Genomic DNA, 17,805 nt, shown 5'->3' on the forward strand with positions numbered 1-17,805 from the left:
TAACTAGATGTTGGTAGTTATGTAGCTTAAAGGTAGTAGCCTTTAAGATTACTTCCTACATTGCTTGCCTATATGTTCTATATGAATGCACATTGTCATCTTTACATTAATTTGGAGTAACAAATAGCCTACGCATGCAACAAATCCACTATTCTTTATTAGCTAATTATCTTGTTGTAAGTCCCAGCATTCAGCACTTTAAGTGAATAAGTAGATGTGAATTATTCATTACATGGAAACTGCTGCAATGGGTAAGAACGAAAGATTCTAGTTAGTCCAGTATCTTTCTGACAGCACTTTTAAGTATGAGCCACAAAGATAGAGGAACATAACAGCAGGTATAGATAGGGTCATGAGCCTATATTGTCCCTTATGTTTGACTTCCATTTTCTCTTCCAGAACATAGTGAGAATGGTAATATATATTGCCAAGCAATCAATTTTACCATGGTCGCAAGAATGTTTGTGTCTGCTGTTGTTGTATTTCTGTTGGTTTCTTTTTAGTTTGTGATTTTTTTTCCCCCCCAAAAAATATGTCAGCAATAAAGTGGAAATATCTTAATCCTGCAAGTGACCAAGGCTGCTGTTTAGGTAAGCCTCCAGTTTTTCTGCCTTCATAGCAGTCCTATTTAAAAACAAAATGTGAAATCCTGATCCTAAAGAGAGCAAAGCTTCCACTGGTCTCTGTATCTCCTCATTAAAGCAGAAGCATCTGTAAGAATATGGCCATTTTTAAATTTGCAAGTTCTCTGGTACAGGCACTTAGTTCTTCACGTACAGGTAATGGCTCTTCGAGGATGTTGACATTTCTATGGCATTTTTTAAGGCTACCGGTTAATGCCATCAGAGTAAGCTGTAGCTAAACGGCATTTCAGAGGATCAGCACTCTGGGATTTTAAGCATGAAGAAAACTTATTTGAGGTTACTTACAGAAAATAGAGACTACATGATCATTTTATTTCACTACAAAATTATGACAGTCTGCTGCCAGTAAAAATGCTGTCTTCTGTATTTGCGGTTATAAGCCTGCCAAGCTTCCTCGTCAGCTGCATGTAAGTAGTGAGGGTCAGTAAAGCCACTCTAGCCCCAGCCTTTCGGCTTTGTCCTGTTTCATTATAAAACCAAATGATCCAGAAATCCACCTGAAAAAGTAGCTAAGTGATGTGAAATTTAGACACACTAACGAATTACCTGTGGCTGAATTTCAAATCAACCTGTAGCCTGAGAAACAGCTAAATTAATTATCTTGATGCAAAACTCCATAGAGGAGCTACTGAGACAGTCTACTCACAGGAGGAAAGAAGGATCTTTCTTCTGAAACAATGGTATTGGCACTTTGATGCCGTATTGTTTTGAAGTGTTTGCCAAGCCCTTAAGAAATTTGTTTCTGTGTATTCACATCAGTGCACAGCCATCCGCCTTTAGCAAATACTGAGAGCCCATAGTGAAGGCTGCACACATACTAATGACCGTGTCTCATATAGATTCTTCTGTGTTTAAAGAAGCCTATTGTGCCTAATAAATATCTTGACTGTTGTTGACTGTTCAGCTCATATTAAAAGCCCTTATATTGTAGCCTTGCTTTAGAGAAAAAAAATAAATATATATATATATATCAAGATTTGTGGGCCATTTGAAAACCTGTAGGGCATGAAATTGATACTATATGAGGAAGAAGGAATGGAATTCCCTCATTAGGACTTGCACATTAGTACAAAGGCAGTTGCTGTATAATCAGAGTTCTCATGGTATATCCTCATAGCTCATTTATACCAGACATGCACATGCAGGAACGCATTCAGATACTGATATTTTCTTTCATTATGCTTTTGAAAGTCTTCATGTTTTTGTATGCATGTGTATTTTCTATGAAAGAGCAAAGGACAATTATGTAAGTAGTTGAATTAAATACCCCGAGCTGAAACATCAACTCCCTGCTTCCAAGTTTAACATAATGGTTCTCAAGCATTATGGGCAGAATCACTTATTTTTTCTCCTGTGTTGTTCATGTTCAGGTTGTCTGCACTCTGCTCTGGTGTGACTTAGAGTGGGTGAAAAATCTGGGTTAGGTTTTCTTGCAGCAACTCTGTCTTGGAAAGTATTAAGAAATCATCTGGAAAAACAAAACTGAACTTGCCCAAATTATAAATACAAATTCAGTCATCATGATAGATTTTATCTGGACAGATTTTAATGTTTGACTGTCATAAAATCAAGCTAAAATCCTTTTCCAATTCACTGTCAGCCCAAGTAACACTGGGGGTATTGCAAACTCCACAGGGGAGGGAGGAAGAATGAGACGGGCAGAAATGTTCCCTCATTGTCATTCTGTCTTACTGTACAGCTTTCTCAGCCCACTTTTTGCTGCAGAGAAAACCTCTTTGTAGTGATGCACCCTTATTAAAATCTCAATTTGCTGGTTAAAAGCAAATAGGAATATATTTGTCAGAAGAAGCAGTGGGATGGATAAATTGAACTGAAACACAGCTCCCTTAACATCACAGCACATTTATATATATGGAACTGTTTGGGTTTTCTTTTTTTTCTTTTTTTTTTTTTTTCCCTGAATATGAAGGTCATAGCTACTCTGTTGCTGTCTTCTGACTGTCATTTTTCAACAAGGATCTTCCTTGAGACTGGAAAAGCATCTGGTATTGTTTGGTTTTCCTTCGATTCTGAGATCCACTGCTTATCCTCTTGGGTTTTCTGTATTTACTGGGAATGGTGAAGCATAGAAGGGGATACTGTTTGCTGGTAACATTTACATCTTTTCAGATCAAGATGGAATTAATTCATTTAAAATTATAGTGATAGTTCCTGCTAGTGTCCTCTCCCATTTCCCATCCCCAAACCACTGTAACATTATTTCTTGCTCTTCATAATACACTATCTCAAATTTGGGGCAATGCCTCCAGATAGGTTTACAGATAGATCAGACAAATTGGCTCTGGAAATATATTATATATTCCCTGTAAAGAAGTAAAACCCAGTTCACAATGCCTAGTTTACTTTATGTGCAAATTATTCAAGGTTACTGATATACATGGTTCCTTTTTATTAGAATTCTATGTTTTATCTTTGTTCTAATAAAAAGTAACATGTACATTGGGAACCCTGAATAATTCAGTGTTACTTCATAACTCAGGAGGCTTGCTCTTTTTGATGGCATTTCTTGCCTAGATGTTCCAGAAAGCAAGCAATTCTCTTATGAACAGTTGTTCCTCTGTTGTAGAAGTATATTTTCGCTACCATGCTGAGTGCAAAGTTACAGAATTTGCTGTTGTATTGCCCGAGGCAACCTGGGCTCTTTTTCAGTGGGAAAAGGACAAAACAACATTTTAGTTATTCCAGACAGTTACTCAAGTGTCCACAAGCAACTGCTCAAACTTTAATTCTTCATAAAGGATCTTTCTTCAGAATTATTTTAGTAAGTATTAGGCAAAGGAAATAGCATTTCTTTTTTATCAGATGATGTCTTCATCAATGTGTAGTTGTTCAGAAACATAAAGAAAAAACAGTAGAAACAACACAATAGTTTGGGTTTTCTTATTTTTTGCCTTCTGCACATGCTGCTCTGCTGGGATGTACAAGTCCTATAACTTCATATTTTAGATTACCGTCCTACCACGAGATACTTCTAAATTGCAATTCTAATGCTCTACCTTGAGACCACTTTCTGTCTTCCAGCCTATTTGACTATGTGCTTTTCCTTTCCTTCCTAAATAAATTAGCTGCTTATTTAACCCTTTCATTTCATTCTGTGCACAAAAGTCACCAATCTCCTACTGTTTAGAAACTTTCAGTCTCAAAACTTCTGCCTTTGGCACAGTTGCTGCTATTGCTGGTCAATTCCAGCCGTGTGAGGTTAATTTTTCTAAATGGTTTTGTAGTTGATGAATTTTTGTCTTTATTTGTTTCACATTAGAGCTTCCCTCTTGCACTGTAGAGTGAGCAATGGTATTAGATATTCAGTGATTTTTGCACAAATTGTTTCCGTTAAACTCATGGTAGGTGAAGGAATTTCTTTGCTGTATTTATATTGACTGTATTTTAGAACCATCCAGGATAGGTGTTTGTCCTTTCATTTATTTTCCATCCTAGCCTCTTCTGGATATCACTTTTATGACTAACTGATTATCCACAGAGGAGCTTGATCTTTTCCTGCTTAGTTAATCCCTCTCAAAAGCAATAAAAATAACATTAGGCACCAATCTATGAAGTTAGGCAGCCCCTAGATAATTCACACTTCTGTATTTTTTGTGGTACAGATTTCTTGGTTATTGCACAAACCACACATAGCAGCAGCAGTACTTGTTCCGCAGGCTTTTTGTTTGTTTGCTTGCTTCATGTCTCGTGGTTAAAATCCCTATAACATTCTAATTCTAGTGTTTTTTTTCTGACAATAATTTCTTTACTTCTAAACTTGTAAGTCTGTGATTTTTCTATTTTTATCCCTAATCCAGGAGTGTTCTGCAGAATGGTGCCCGTCTTGCAAGGTTTTCCACTGTGGTATCAGGTTGACAGGGACTACTTTCATGTAATAGGACTGAAAATGCTTTTTCCATAATGAAATCAATCTGTCAAATCTCTTATTTTTGTGTTTGTTTTGCTCAGTGCACACTAAAACTAATGTAATATGGAAACAAATCTTCCTCTGTTGATGTAGAAATGATGCTTTGCCCATGTTTCCATGGAGACCATCAGGCTGTCATAAATGAACATGAAACAGCTCTTAGCTCTGCACAATTCGGCTGTTTTAAAATCATTACAGTACAAGTCAGTCATATTCTGTGATGCCTTACAAGAGTCTGAGGATGATTTTAAAGACAGGTGGTATTACTATCCCCATTTTAAATGCTGGAAAAGAGAGGGAGACACAGAGTGTCCAACTCATTTATCCCAGGTCATGAAAAAGGCAACGATAGCACCAAGAGCACAACATAAGAGTGTCCTTTCCTTCTTGCACCACTGACTAGGACAACCACGGCACATCAGCTCATGTCCTAAGAACAAGAGTAAAGTTGGCAGTTCTTCCACAGCACGCTGTTTGAAGGAATGCTATCTGTGATGTACCTTATAAACACAAAATGAGCTCCTGCAGGTTGTACTCAATAGTTGATAATGTTTGGGGCCAAATTCTGTTGCATTTGTCTTAGCAAATAACCGAAGGAACTCAGTGGAACAAGTAGAGTTTTTCTCTTTTCCATGGCTGATCCTCTTCTCTAGTTCGATGTTTAAATACAAGTATGTGGAGATAGCCAGGGTGCCTGGCCAGGACCTGCTGTACGTGCACTACACTGATGTTCAGTCTGTCGGCCAACAGCAACCTCACCAGCCCTTCAGAGAATTCCTATCCAGAATTCCTGTTGTGTGCCTCACTCTCTATAATGCTGTTAGAAATTAATTGTAATTATGCCTACCAAAATACTGATTCATAAAATCAATAATTTGGTCCTTATTTTCTTCCTGTTTCTTGATGGAATCAGTACTAACCATCATATAATTTTACTTTTGCATTACCTCTAAAAAATATATAAGAATTAACATACATTAGTGATGTTTTCAAATGAGATTTAATGACATAAAATATCTACTAAAGAATGATAAAATTTGATTGGTAGGAGAATTTTCTCTAAGAACACAGCAGTTCTATATCTATATTCAGAGGTATTTATTTCAATTAAATTTGGAGTTGTTTTTTTTTTCCTACTCATATAGTTCAAAGAATTGCAAAGCATTATAGTTTTTAATGAAAGTTGTAAGAAAGTTCAGTATTTCAGAAACTAGCTATCTGAATTAAGTCTTGGTAGTTTTTTCCCATTATATTATTGCTTCAGTTAAAGCATAAATTACAACTGCTTCAGAACTGTTAAAGGACTTTTTCATGAAATATGATGCAACTCATCAAGCAAATCCAAATATTGGTATTCATCTAAAATGGGAGAGGTGTATCTTTAATTATGCATTAATAATTCAAAATATTATTTTCAGAAGAAGCTGTAAACTGTTCTATTTTCATTTGGCCTTGGACTAAAATAATTTGTATTAAACGAAATCCCACTGAATAAATGATTTACTCCAGTGTAACTGAAAGCAGAAATGGTCTAGATCAGTTTGTGAAATGAATTATATCTGATGTTTCAGAGTTACTGCAGGACTGTCAACTACACGTGTTCAAAATCTCAAGGTTATTTTAAATACACTTTTTTTTCTTAATAATGATTTGAAGTTTTGCATGGTTTTGATTTTTTTTTTTTTTTTAATCTTCAACTGTGTCCTCCCTGCAAGGCAGAAGCAGAGGTTTTCTCCTGTTCTACCAACTACACGTTAGAACAATCTTTTGAAGCTCCCCACTGCCATCCCAGGAAGCTTGACACTGGATCACCCCAGGGGGTTTGGGGACTCCAAGACAAAAGCCATAGATCTGCTCTCATTAAACCTATGCCAAAGCCCTGTGAGTCCCTGAGAATGGGGTTGTTTTTGTACCCTCACTACTTCTTGGAATTAGTGATTGAATGACCAATGTCCTTCTGTCTTTGCTTTTTTTAGGTCTGTTTGGCCTTCATCTTACCACTTTGTGCAGAAACATGCTCTCAGCTATGACTCATGCAAGTACAAATTATCATATAGTGAAAGTGCTTGGAATTTAGACAAACATTATGGCACTGATGACAGATTATTAAACCAGTGTGAGTGGTCTGTGCTTGCATGTTGGTGGAAGCTCTGCCTTTGAGGCAGGAGAGATGTTTGTGAAAAGTGCACCTGATGCTAGCTGGAAAACAGAGCAAATATGTAGATGGTTTTGACAGCTTTTTTTTTTTCTTTTCTTTTTCCAGTGGATATTTGTATGTGTGTTTGTTTCAGATTCCAAAGAAGGTATTCAAAAGATAAATGCATTAGCTAAACATACCTAAGTATGTGAAATATTAAAAACTTGTCCCAGAGTAGGAAAATATTTGAGATACATTTGCAGTATAGTGAGATATAAATCATAACTGTTCATTGCCAGAAATCAAAGTAGGAGCTTCTCTTTTATGACTCTCTAGAAAATCAGCTTTGGTCTTGTACATGTCTCTTTACTAGTTGCTAACCAAATACCTACGTTAATGGTTGTGACTGATAATCACATCCACCAGTGGGAGTTTATTTCCTTGCTTGAAGTCCTATCTTTTTTTTCTTTTCTTCACATATGGTCACTGCATCAGATTTCTGTATATTTGTCAAGGAAATTTGTACTACTCAGGTTCTTAACTTTGCGTTGGAAAGGAAATCTGTAGAATCCTTTAAAGCATATTTTGCCCTGCATGGCCCTCAGCAATGTCAAAAGAAATTATATGTCAGGATAAGAAATGATTTTGAAAGTGCCTGTAAAAATGAAAAAAAGATGTTTTTGTCCACCATACCAACATCTTCAGCCACTCTAATGTTAGGGTACTCTAAATCAAAACTATACAAAAATACTAGGCAGAGATGGAATAAATGCTGACAGTTTGAGATGTTATTGTTTAACTGCCTAGAGAAATTGCATTTAGTGAAAATAATTCACATACATGTTTGAAACATTCAGGCCTATGGTAATTAATTTTCAGCAGAATTGATTTCTGTATGCAAATTGCTCTGAGTAATTACATGGAAAGAAAGCAGAGAAAGCATGCAAGAGAGAAAGAGAGACTTCCATATCTGAGCCTGTTAATCGAAGACATGTTCTCGCCTAGACTAGGGGGAGGGTTAACACCAGTTTTCTCTCTAATGAAGCAAAATGATTTATGCCAAGATTTGCAGAAATGGAATAAAAACCATTGGAAATTACTTGTAATTGACGGGGGGGGGGGTAGGGAGGGATCATAATCTATTATTAAATACCATTTTTTAAACTAGAACTATTAACAGTACTGAGAACAAATGTTAGAACCAACTCCAGTAAACAAGACAGTCTTAACCATTCGATGTAGTCACATACCAACTTGTAAAACAGGAAAATATTTATTTTCATAAGGTTGTCATTAGAAACCTTCTGAATGGCTCTAGAAGTCTGGAAGTCAATCACAGCCTTACTTAGCTGTTTTGCTTATAGAAGGGTGGTAGGGCAATCCCATTGCACTTGGATTAAGTTCCACTGCCAGCGTAACCTCAGCATGGAGCTGGTTGAAGTTCACCTCTATAACACTGAAAACCATAGCTTGTTCACAGAGAAGCTGAGCACCTTTCACCTGAGTGCTCTTTAAGACAATATATGTGTGGCCATATTCACATTAAGGAAAAACAAGCACAAATTCAGCTACTTTAAAGCTGAATAGAAGCTCTAATGCAGGGGGGAAATCTATGGTTTACTTCAAACAGCTGAAACGTTAAAACCAAAACTGCTTTTAGCCATATGTTAGCCATCATATGTTGAAAACATGCTGTTTTCCTAGCAAAAAAAAAAACAAGGGCGAAGGTTGTAGAGATTTTTATTAATACATGCTTAAGCTGGCTGCACGGTTTCTTACACATTTGCTCTACGACCGCTTTCATGAAGCACATAGTAATTCCTGCAAGTCACTTCTTGGCTGCTTTGATCACACGCTCCCTTTGGCTGTCACCATGTTACAAGTGGAGACAAGATGCCAGTTTGAAATGTTGCCTCTTAGATCTGAAGTGTGATGCTCGCTGCCATTTGAGCTTTTTGCTGGGTGGGAAGGAAGCTGGGTGAGGAGTCAGCCTTCCTCCCCTGCCCAGAGCAGCCTTCACAGCTTTCTCACTGCCAGGCTCTAGCTGCTGCTTGTACAGCCAGGATCTGTGCCTCCCTTCCAGTGCTTGTTTGTAGATTATTGCCGGAATCCAGTACTACATAATAATATTGGCATACACACCTATAATGTAACGCATCATTTAAGTGAGAGACTTAGTTTTAGTATCAATCTCTTTTGCCTTAAAATATGCACTAGGATCCCTGCATCGAAGACAGGAGGTCCCATTTTCCAGTTCATCATACCTTTCTCAACAGATGTTCTTCTTTTCTCATATAGTCAAAATGGTTTAAAGGGGATTGCATAAACGCAACTGCTGTTGACATTTCATTATGCAGAAGTATTTTTGTCATTGAGTGATCATAATACTTATTGTCAGGCAATTTCGGGGAGGAAAAAAAAAAGCACAATATTTACATAATGCCATTTCTTTTCGATTGTAGTTTGTTTCAGCTCTACTAAACAGCTAAGCTTGAAATTACTCTCTTCCCCCAAACAAATGGTCATAAAAACAAAATCAAGCTCATAAATCTTGCTGTGAACTAGTTGTACAGTTTCTGCAGGATTGCACATCCATTGCTGTAACACACTGAAAGTATTTATTTGTTATCACCCTTTTAAAGTCAAATGTGTGAAAAATAAATTTATTCTTGCGATTAACACATGACCCACAGCAACAGCACAACCTTATAGAGCAGCTTTTCCCTGTACTGCCCTTGCTTGAACTAAGGAGTTCCCTCCAAGTCATAAGTCTTCTTCTATAGTGGTAATATATAAAAACATGAAACGTAATAGAAAAGTGTCTCAAACAATGTTGTTAGGTCTTTGTCCAATGCTGATTTATATCACTAACTCACAGCCTCTGGTGAAGGGTACGTGGAGGGGAGAGAAAAGTGTGCACAGTTCATAGGCAAACGTTCTCTGGTCTCCTTTGTGGAAAGAGCAAGGGAAGGGATTTGGGATGCAACTGGTGTCTGGAGTCCTTTCGGTATTGGAAAAAACTGCCAACATACCATGTGGAGGTTGTTGATGATCTGATGCAATCCTTCATGTTTATTGTTTCCCAATTATTCTAATATGTCTATGAGCAAACCACAGGAGATTTATAGTTTTAACAGGAAACTCAGATTGCTATGTGTAATAAACTCTTGACTTAAAAAAAAAAAAAAAAAAAAAAAAAAAAAAGGAATGCATATCTTCTGCCTCTGAATAATAGCAATTCTGATTCTGCATCTGCATCTTGTATAAATGGCCTGGGATAGGTTTTGGGTCACTGTGTACAGACGAAAGCCTTTCCCTTTTGCCGTGCAATGAGCTGACCTATAAAGCTAACAGACCAAGAGGGTACAATTTCCTACAAATTGCAGTAACCGTTGAAGCAGAAACTTTAGCCATTCTAAACATTTCTTCACTTGTGCTCTTCCAGACAGGAAGAAACTTCAGAGTTCAGGATACCGGGACAGTTAGCTAGAAAACAAATGTCAGTAGCAGAAGCATCTCAGTGATGAACAGTAAGACTTTTGAGCCAAGATAAAAAAGCCAGGAATTTTCACGGAATGAAAAACTTCTGAAAATGTTCATGCTGAGAGACATGCAGTATTATATTTCCCTGTATTTCAGCCAGCCGTCTCCTGGGATGGATATATTTAAGAAATATTTAAGAAATTGTTTCTTTTTAAAAGTTCTCTCCATAGCGCTTGTATTACTAAGCAGTAGAGCAGCCTTCCAAACTTACTTAAAATGTTGAAAAACTTTGCAGGCATATAAATCCCTTTTTTGACCTTTTGTGTTCAGATAGATCGCATACTGGAAAAAAAACTCAAGAAGTAATAATCCAGATTGTGGGTTTTTTTTTTTGCTGTCTTCTGGCAAAGCCCGCAGCTTTGCTTGTATTTAACAAACTTCCTCCTACTATCTTGAACCGGCTGTTTGTAATGAATAATTAATTACACTTCTATAGTTTGTTCCATTTAAGGATCTTCATGAGTTTTTCCACCATGAATGAAATAATTTACACTACACACAAGTGCTTAAATGCTTTATTTATTATTATTGCCGATATTATTATTCTTTTTCAAGTTTCAGAAGTAAGACACTGAGGTAGAGAGTCTTTGAGGCCTGGTTTAAAAGGAAATAGCTACTGGAATTTCTAACCATATCCTGTCACATTCCTGTGCTTCATACTGTTGACCATTCGACAATACTTGTCTTTTTGAACAGGCCATTTCTTATTGCAAATATTTCAAAGGGTTTTTTGTTTGTTTTTTTGTTGTTGTTTTTTAACAATAATATATTGTGTGGTGCTTTTTCAGAATATACATACTTCAGAAGTGTATGCATTTTTGTTGCCTTAGAAGGCCTAAGGAGCTCAAGAAATGGATATAATTCTTCAGTCAGAGAAAAATTTAGTATGAAAAAATTGTCATTCTCTTATTTATGCCAAACTTTATTTGACTTTCAAAACTGAGTATAACCATACCTATCCTATCACACCATGGGCATTGCTTGTAGGACATTCAAACATCCTGGCAGAGTTTTGTTTAAAAATTCATGTGCATCAGTGATGCACAACTGCCCATCATAAACGTGTAATGGGTGTTTATGTGGTAAAATCTTGTAGCTGTGGCTGCTTAAACCAACACAGAACAGCTGCAACACTTCAGCACTGCAGGAAAAACAGAAGAATCCCATGCTTATTGGAAGTACATTTACTGTCACATAAAGAAATTTGGTGCTTAGCAAACTGAAAGTTCTTGTACTTTAAATAGTATCCTTTAAAAGTTTCCCTTTTCATTTGGTAAAAGTGAGAAGTTCAGTTACCATAGTTTGCAGTAAGATCTTTACACGGTCCCAAAAATGAATCTAAGAGTTGCCCAATTCTAAAAATTGCCCGTATGTGGGGAGGAAGGGGGAAGGTAAAACAGGGGATTTAAGGACAGCTTAAAGAGGAACAGAAATTCAAATCTGTGGCAAAATAATATTAAAAAAAATCTAAAAATCATCGTTAAACAAAGGTGAAAATTCTATTTATGGCAGTAACTTTACTTCTGAGTATTCACATAACCATTTTTTGAGTATTTGTAATTCATCCTGGCAGATATGTCTTATTGCTGATCTTCAGAAGCATCCTTTTGTTAGAGAATAAATTTAGATAGATAGACTTTCAAATAGAACTTGATTGCAGAAAAGTATTTATAAGAGATTTTCTCTGGTGGGATCAGTGCTCTAATTGGAGTGGTATCCAGCATAACACTGTATCACTCCTCTTTTTTCATTTGAAAGATTACCAAATCACCACTTATTTAAGGAAGTAGTCTGTAGAAACTTGGCAGGAGCAGTTAGTCTTGCACATAGGCAGGACAACAAATGTGTCTGCTTCTATAGGGACCAAGAGGCTGTTCCAGAGGCTGTTCCAGTGCCTAGAGCACCAGCACTTCTTCCTAACATACAATATCTAATATTAATTTGAATGCCAAGCTAGACTCAGAACACTGTTCAGTAATAAGAATCTTTAAGCACTACATCTACCCTTCTACTTAAACATCTCTATTTAACTCGCAGTCTGCAAACAATGGCACATACCACAAAGTGGCAAAGTATTTATTCATGCAGATATGGGAATATTCGTTCCAACCACTTGTCAAGTCAGACATGAGATAACTTCATATGCATATCTAACTTTCTTTTTTGGTGTTTGTTTTTTTATAGCTCTTGATCCATCCAAAGATCCATGTCTGAAGGTGAAGTGCAGCCCCCATAAAGTGTGTGTCACTCATGACTATGAAACTGCTATTTGTGTAAGCCGCAAGCAGCTGGTACACAGGTAAGGAAACTTTGTTATTTTAGGGTTTTGTGACTTTGTAAGTCAAGACCCAGAATAAAACTGAAGCAGTAAGTCCTTCCATCTTGCCAATAATTGTCAAACAAAATCTATACTGCTGTAATGGGCAACTGTGCTTGGTGTGTCTGTGTTTTAAGAAAAATATATTTTGTTGCTTTTAGTACATTTGAGTAAATAATTTAGGAACTTTCCTCCAATGTCTTTCCCTGTTCAGTAGGGAAGCAAAAATTTGCCCGGAACAACTCACATCCCTAAGTGTCATTGTCAGCTGAGGTTGTACTTCCGTAAGTCTTTGAGCCAAACTAAATTCAGGATGATTTGATTCCCCTGTGCCGGTACTACATCTTATCTTACCATACCACTACCTGGCTGAGGAAGTTAATCCAGTGGAAATATATATATATATATATATATATCCTTTGATTTATAATACAAAATTAATGGTGTAACGTGTATGAGGCAGTACATTTAATCTTCAGTTTTCAGTGTGGAATGAACCCTGGAAGGAGTTTAGGTATATGGCTATGTGCAATGCTTACATTGTAATGACATTTTTTGGCATTATGTAGCTTACATTTTCAAGTCGGGATAGATTTAAAGCACCTGCATTGTATGGTAGTCTTCATGATATATAGATATAGATGTTGAGCCAAATGCTTTCCGCGCTATTTTCAGTATTTGATGTCCCAGAAGAGATCAAAATGGTAGAGTAATGGTACAGAGGAGGAGCTGAATATCCCTCTTTTCCAGAAACCAGGCTGTGTTTCATGTGATCTCTCTATGATTCCTCCGCTGCCTGCAGCTATTTAAGATAACCTTTGAGTAGCACTGTGACTATGGAGATGAATAAAAAAGTATAGAAAACTTACTTTGAAAATTCTCCAAACAATTTCCAACAAGTTTTGTAATGCTGAAAGAACTACTGCTGATGTGTGAGAGTAGCACATACGTGCCCAAGTGTTTTTATTCTCAAAATATCCAGCTACCATTGCCTCAAAGGGTCGACATGTCAATGAGGTAAGTAACCAGGCCAAATTCTCTCCTGATTTGAATCAGTGGAGTGACACCACTGATTACTTTCATCTTCAGTCCCACAACGCTGTGTGCTTTTTTCAGTTCCTGACCTGAATACTGTTTTATATATGGCACCAGTCATATTTAAGGCTGTGTTAATCAGGAGTAAATTGCAAGAGGTGGAGTTGCACCTATTTAAAAACAGTGAAAGCCTGAATAAATTAAAGTGGGCACATGTGTTGTATGACCTGTCAAATAAAACAGCACCATTGTGATTGCTTTGCACATCCACTGTGCATTTGGGTGTGCTCAGAAGGATTTTCCATTTCATGCATCATTATCAACTTGCTGTAGCGGCTTTACAAAGCATGTAGGCTCAGCAAAAAGTAATCATGAGAGCAACCTCTTGCGTTATTGCTGAGGCTTCCAGACGGAGCTACGCCAATTTGCATCACCTGATTAACTGGCCCTCTGAATAGTTGCAGCACAAGGATACTATTTCTCCCGGCATAGTGTAGCTAACTTTGAAATCACCAGTGACAACACAATGCAATTGCAGTTTCATTTTCTTTGTGCTAGAATGCACACTTTTTAAACCACTTCAGGAATACAATAATAGTGTATAAAATTGAGTTAAATGGATACTTGTTATTGTACACAGACTCAGAGTGACTCCACGACAGCTCCCATCCAGTAAGGCTTTAAGGCATAGCTCACTGTCTCTCACATCTGGCAGCGTGAATGTCACATATTTCACAAACTGTGTCATGGCTTTGGAGCTGCCAAAGTTGGACCTGCTGATCTGGTCCCCCAGCTGGCAGGGCACATGGTTTGGGCCCACGGGAGAGCAGCTCACAGTGCACAGAGGTTGAATTGTGGGCTACCCCAGCGGTGCCAGGAGCTGGCGAGGGGCCATATGCCCCAGGGACAGCCGGACCCCTCCTGTGCAGCCTTCTCTTTCCCTCTCCTCCTCACGCACTTGAAGTGCAGCCCTGGGTCTTCAAGGCTGGGGAGAAGGTGTCTGAGAGGCATTCCAGACAGACAATAACATTTTGTCAGCACATCCTCTAAGGCATTTGCAGTACAAATTGGTGACGACATTAAGGGAAAAGGCAAGACTGAGCAGTGATTGAAGAGTGTGTAGAAGATAAATTTGAAGGAATCCTCTTATATGCTTAATAGCCCTTGGATTAATGGTAGAGCCTTACGAAATCTTTTATGTGGATTAAAACCTCTTTCAATTTGGACATGATCTATGAGGAAGAGTCTTTATTAGTTCAGTTTTGCATGAAATGTAGTAGTTAATATCTCTCAAAGATTTCTCATACATTTGTAGTCCTGTAAACCTTCACGCCATTTGTCTCTGCTGCTTTTGCTAGTATAGCTGACGGTAAAGAAGGATGTCACTCTTGGGGTTTTTTGGAAAGACCAGAGTGAGCAGAGAGAATTGATGAAAAAATAATGGCCAAATTAACATGTCCACGGTTTACTGTTTTGTTCAGTCCATTTATCTGGCAATCACCAATTAGTTCATCACCACAGTGCACGTCACTCACAAAGGTAATCATGCAACGTCTCTGCTTCTCTGCTGTGACATAGAAATACAGCTATTTACCCAGTATTTCTTCAGTCCTTTTGAAGCTACTGCTGCTGACAAAAGAGGCCACTACTAAGTTCCTTACTTTTTTCTTTTCTTTTTTGTTTTTTTTAAGATCTGGACCTGTTCCCAGATAAAACATCTGTTCTTCTAAATTACGCATCAAAGCCTTGGTCTGACCAACATGGCAGTCATTGTTGGCAGCTACACGTAGCTGCGATGAGCAGGCATATCTCCCAGTTTTTCTGTACAGTGCCTGCTGTTGATACTCCATTTTTGATTAGGAAGGACGATGCTGAAAACAAGTCCAGTTAAACATCCCCATACATGAAACCGAGCATTTTTTATCACAGCTGTTCTGTGTGCTGATTGTGTGCTTTAAGTTGTATCCAAAAGAGAATTCAGGAGTGAAGGAAATTAATAATTGCAAGAATGTCAGCGACCCCCCTGCTTTCACAAACTGCTTGGGAGTATTACAGCAAAATCTTTGACCACAACCAAGGCACTTTTAGGTATTTATACGAAAGCTATGCACGTAAGCAGGAATTTTAAACAGCACTATTCCTCAACGTCTCTATATTAGAAGAACAGTTACCTTTTAAAATGCACTAAATATAGAGCCTATAAACCCTGACTCTGTTGGTTTGATCTGCTCTCTGACTCACGCTTCTCTCTGTTTCTCTTGCTGGCTTTCACGCTCTGCCAGCGCTGCTAAATGCTAACGAGGTGTTGGCACAACACCAGGCGCTCTTCTGGGGGTGATGTCTGCCCGTGCTGAAAGCCTGACTCCCACGTTTTCAGCTGCCTGACCGATGGCGGGGAGGGTTTGTTCCTAAGCTCGTGATGTTTAATTCTAAATGATTTATGTGGTAACGCGTATCAAAGCCTGAATGCGTGAGAAATCCATATGATGTGTTGTAACAGAATCAAACCAGGGAGGTGATTAATTAGCTTTGGATCTACTAATAACATCGGTTTGTTCCCCATTTAGCCTTGCTGTGTTTGTAGCTTTTTTCTTTTTTCTTTTTTTTTTTTTTTTCATTTTCTTGCTGATTCAGGATGTAATTGTTGTTCATTTGTTTTTTAAGTACAGTTCAGGAAAAAAGCATATCCCAGAGGGAACTTTAAAAAAAAACATTGTTCAGCTTCTTGTTGGTATATTTATCTGTATTAATTGTATGTGTTTTACCGGGCATTTTCTCAAAAGGGCTACCACAAGCAGCAAGACAGACAACTCAGACAACAATAGGGCAAGAGCACTCGGTAGTTTATTCATTTTTTTGTCTTTCTTTTTCTCCATGGGGACTATCCGACTAGCTTCTCTAGTATGATTTTATTACTTCATAAAGTTTCCAAAGCAAAGTGTGACTATTTCCAACTTCTCTGTAAAACCCTTCTTTCCTTTCAGTTTATGCTAAAATGGACAAGGAATGGATGTGGCTCCCTGAGGGATTATTCTCCTCCATTTGGTTGAAACCTTGACACTTTGTAGTAAACTGGCAGATGCAAGACAGGCAAAATTATGCAGAACATTTGGAAAATGTGTCATAAAAATACTGTTCTTTCAATTATTATTAAACCTTAGCTGATGAAAATGCAGTTATTTTCGATGGTGCTGCAGCAGAATGCAGTACGTTCATCCATCTTGGGTAGGCAGCATGCCAAAATCTGTGTTCTGGTACACTGAGTCCTTCCTAGAGTAACAAGGCTCCACAACGAGCAATCCATAACTTTAATGATGAGATGTGGGACTCCACACAATAATTTAGGATAATACCTCTCTATAATAAAATCATTATGAAGATTAAATTGTTAACGTATGCACTGGACACAGAAAACATAAATATCCAAATTATTTTTCATATCCCCAGAGTTTTTTTTCAAGTTCTGGGATGAATTTGCAGTTGTGAGGTAATTTTTACTGCAGATATTTTTATGAGCACTAAATGTATTCTTTTGTTGATTAACATTTTCAGAATTAATGGAAGAAAACTGCCTAGTTCAGAATGAAAATAAAACTTTTGATTGTTTTAGGGAAAAAAAAAAACTCACCACTTCAAATATGTTGAATTTTTTTTTTCCTATGTAACGATGCAACAATAGTTACTTTTCTCTGCAAACTGTTTTGGAGTCACTAAAACTGATTTTCCCTTAAAAAAAAAAAATAAGGAAGAAAGAATTTTTTCATGCAAGACGTTTTATCCACCTTTAATGCTGAACATTGATTTCTGTAATCTACTGGCATAGATTTTTGCTTCAGAAGAAATAGCGTTGAAATATTTGATTAAACACACGCTCATAAAAAACAACAGATTGCGTTAGTTGTTTTTTTCAACAAATATATTGTACTGGGGAAAATGCCAAAATTTGGCCTTATTATTCCAAGGGTACCTCTGACAGAATCTTGGAAAATTAATTTAATCCTCTATGAATGCAAGTTCTAGACATGAACAGAATGGAGTAAACAGTTTTGTGTTTTTTTTTTCTTTTGTCATTTGTAAACTGTAGTGCATTACTCTGTAAAGACTATTATTCTTTCTAAGGTCTAATATCTAATCACTCATGGTACATTGCACAGTTTAAGAGTAGCTCATGGTGTTTGTCCAGAAAAATAAATGAGAATCT

At 37.3% G+C, this 17,805-nt stretch overlaps 1 protein-coding gene across 2 annotated transcripts in view; it reads left to right on the plus strand.

The window, feature by feature from the left end:
* Positions 1 to 17,805, plus strand: part of SPOCK1 (SPARC (osteonectin), cwcv and kazal like domains proteoglycan 1) — a 290,148-nt gene that overhangs the window by 154,940 nt on the left and 117,403 nt on the right. For both annotated transcript variants that reach the window (XM_083798320.1, XM_083798321.1), the window contains one exon: positions 12,437 to 12,551. In XM_083798320.1, the coding sequence (XP_083654446.1) occupies positions 12,437 to 12,551 (115 nt within the window). The remainder of the gene's footprint in view (positions 1 to 12,436; positions 12,552 to 17,805) is intronic.

This window comes from Anser anser (assembly GCF_964211835.1).
Source record: "Anser anser genome assembly, chromosome: 14".
NCBI classification, from domain to species: domain Eukaryota; kingdom Metazoa; phylum Chordata; class Aves; order Anseriformes; family Anatidae; genus Anser; species Anser anser.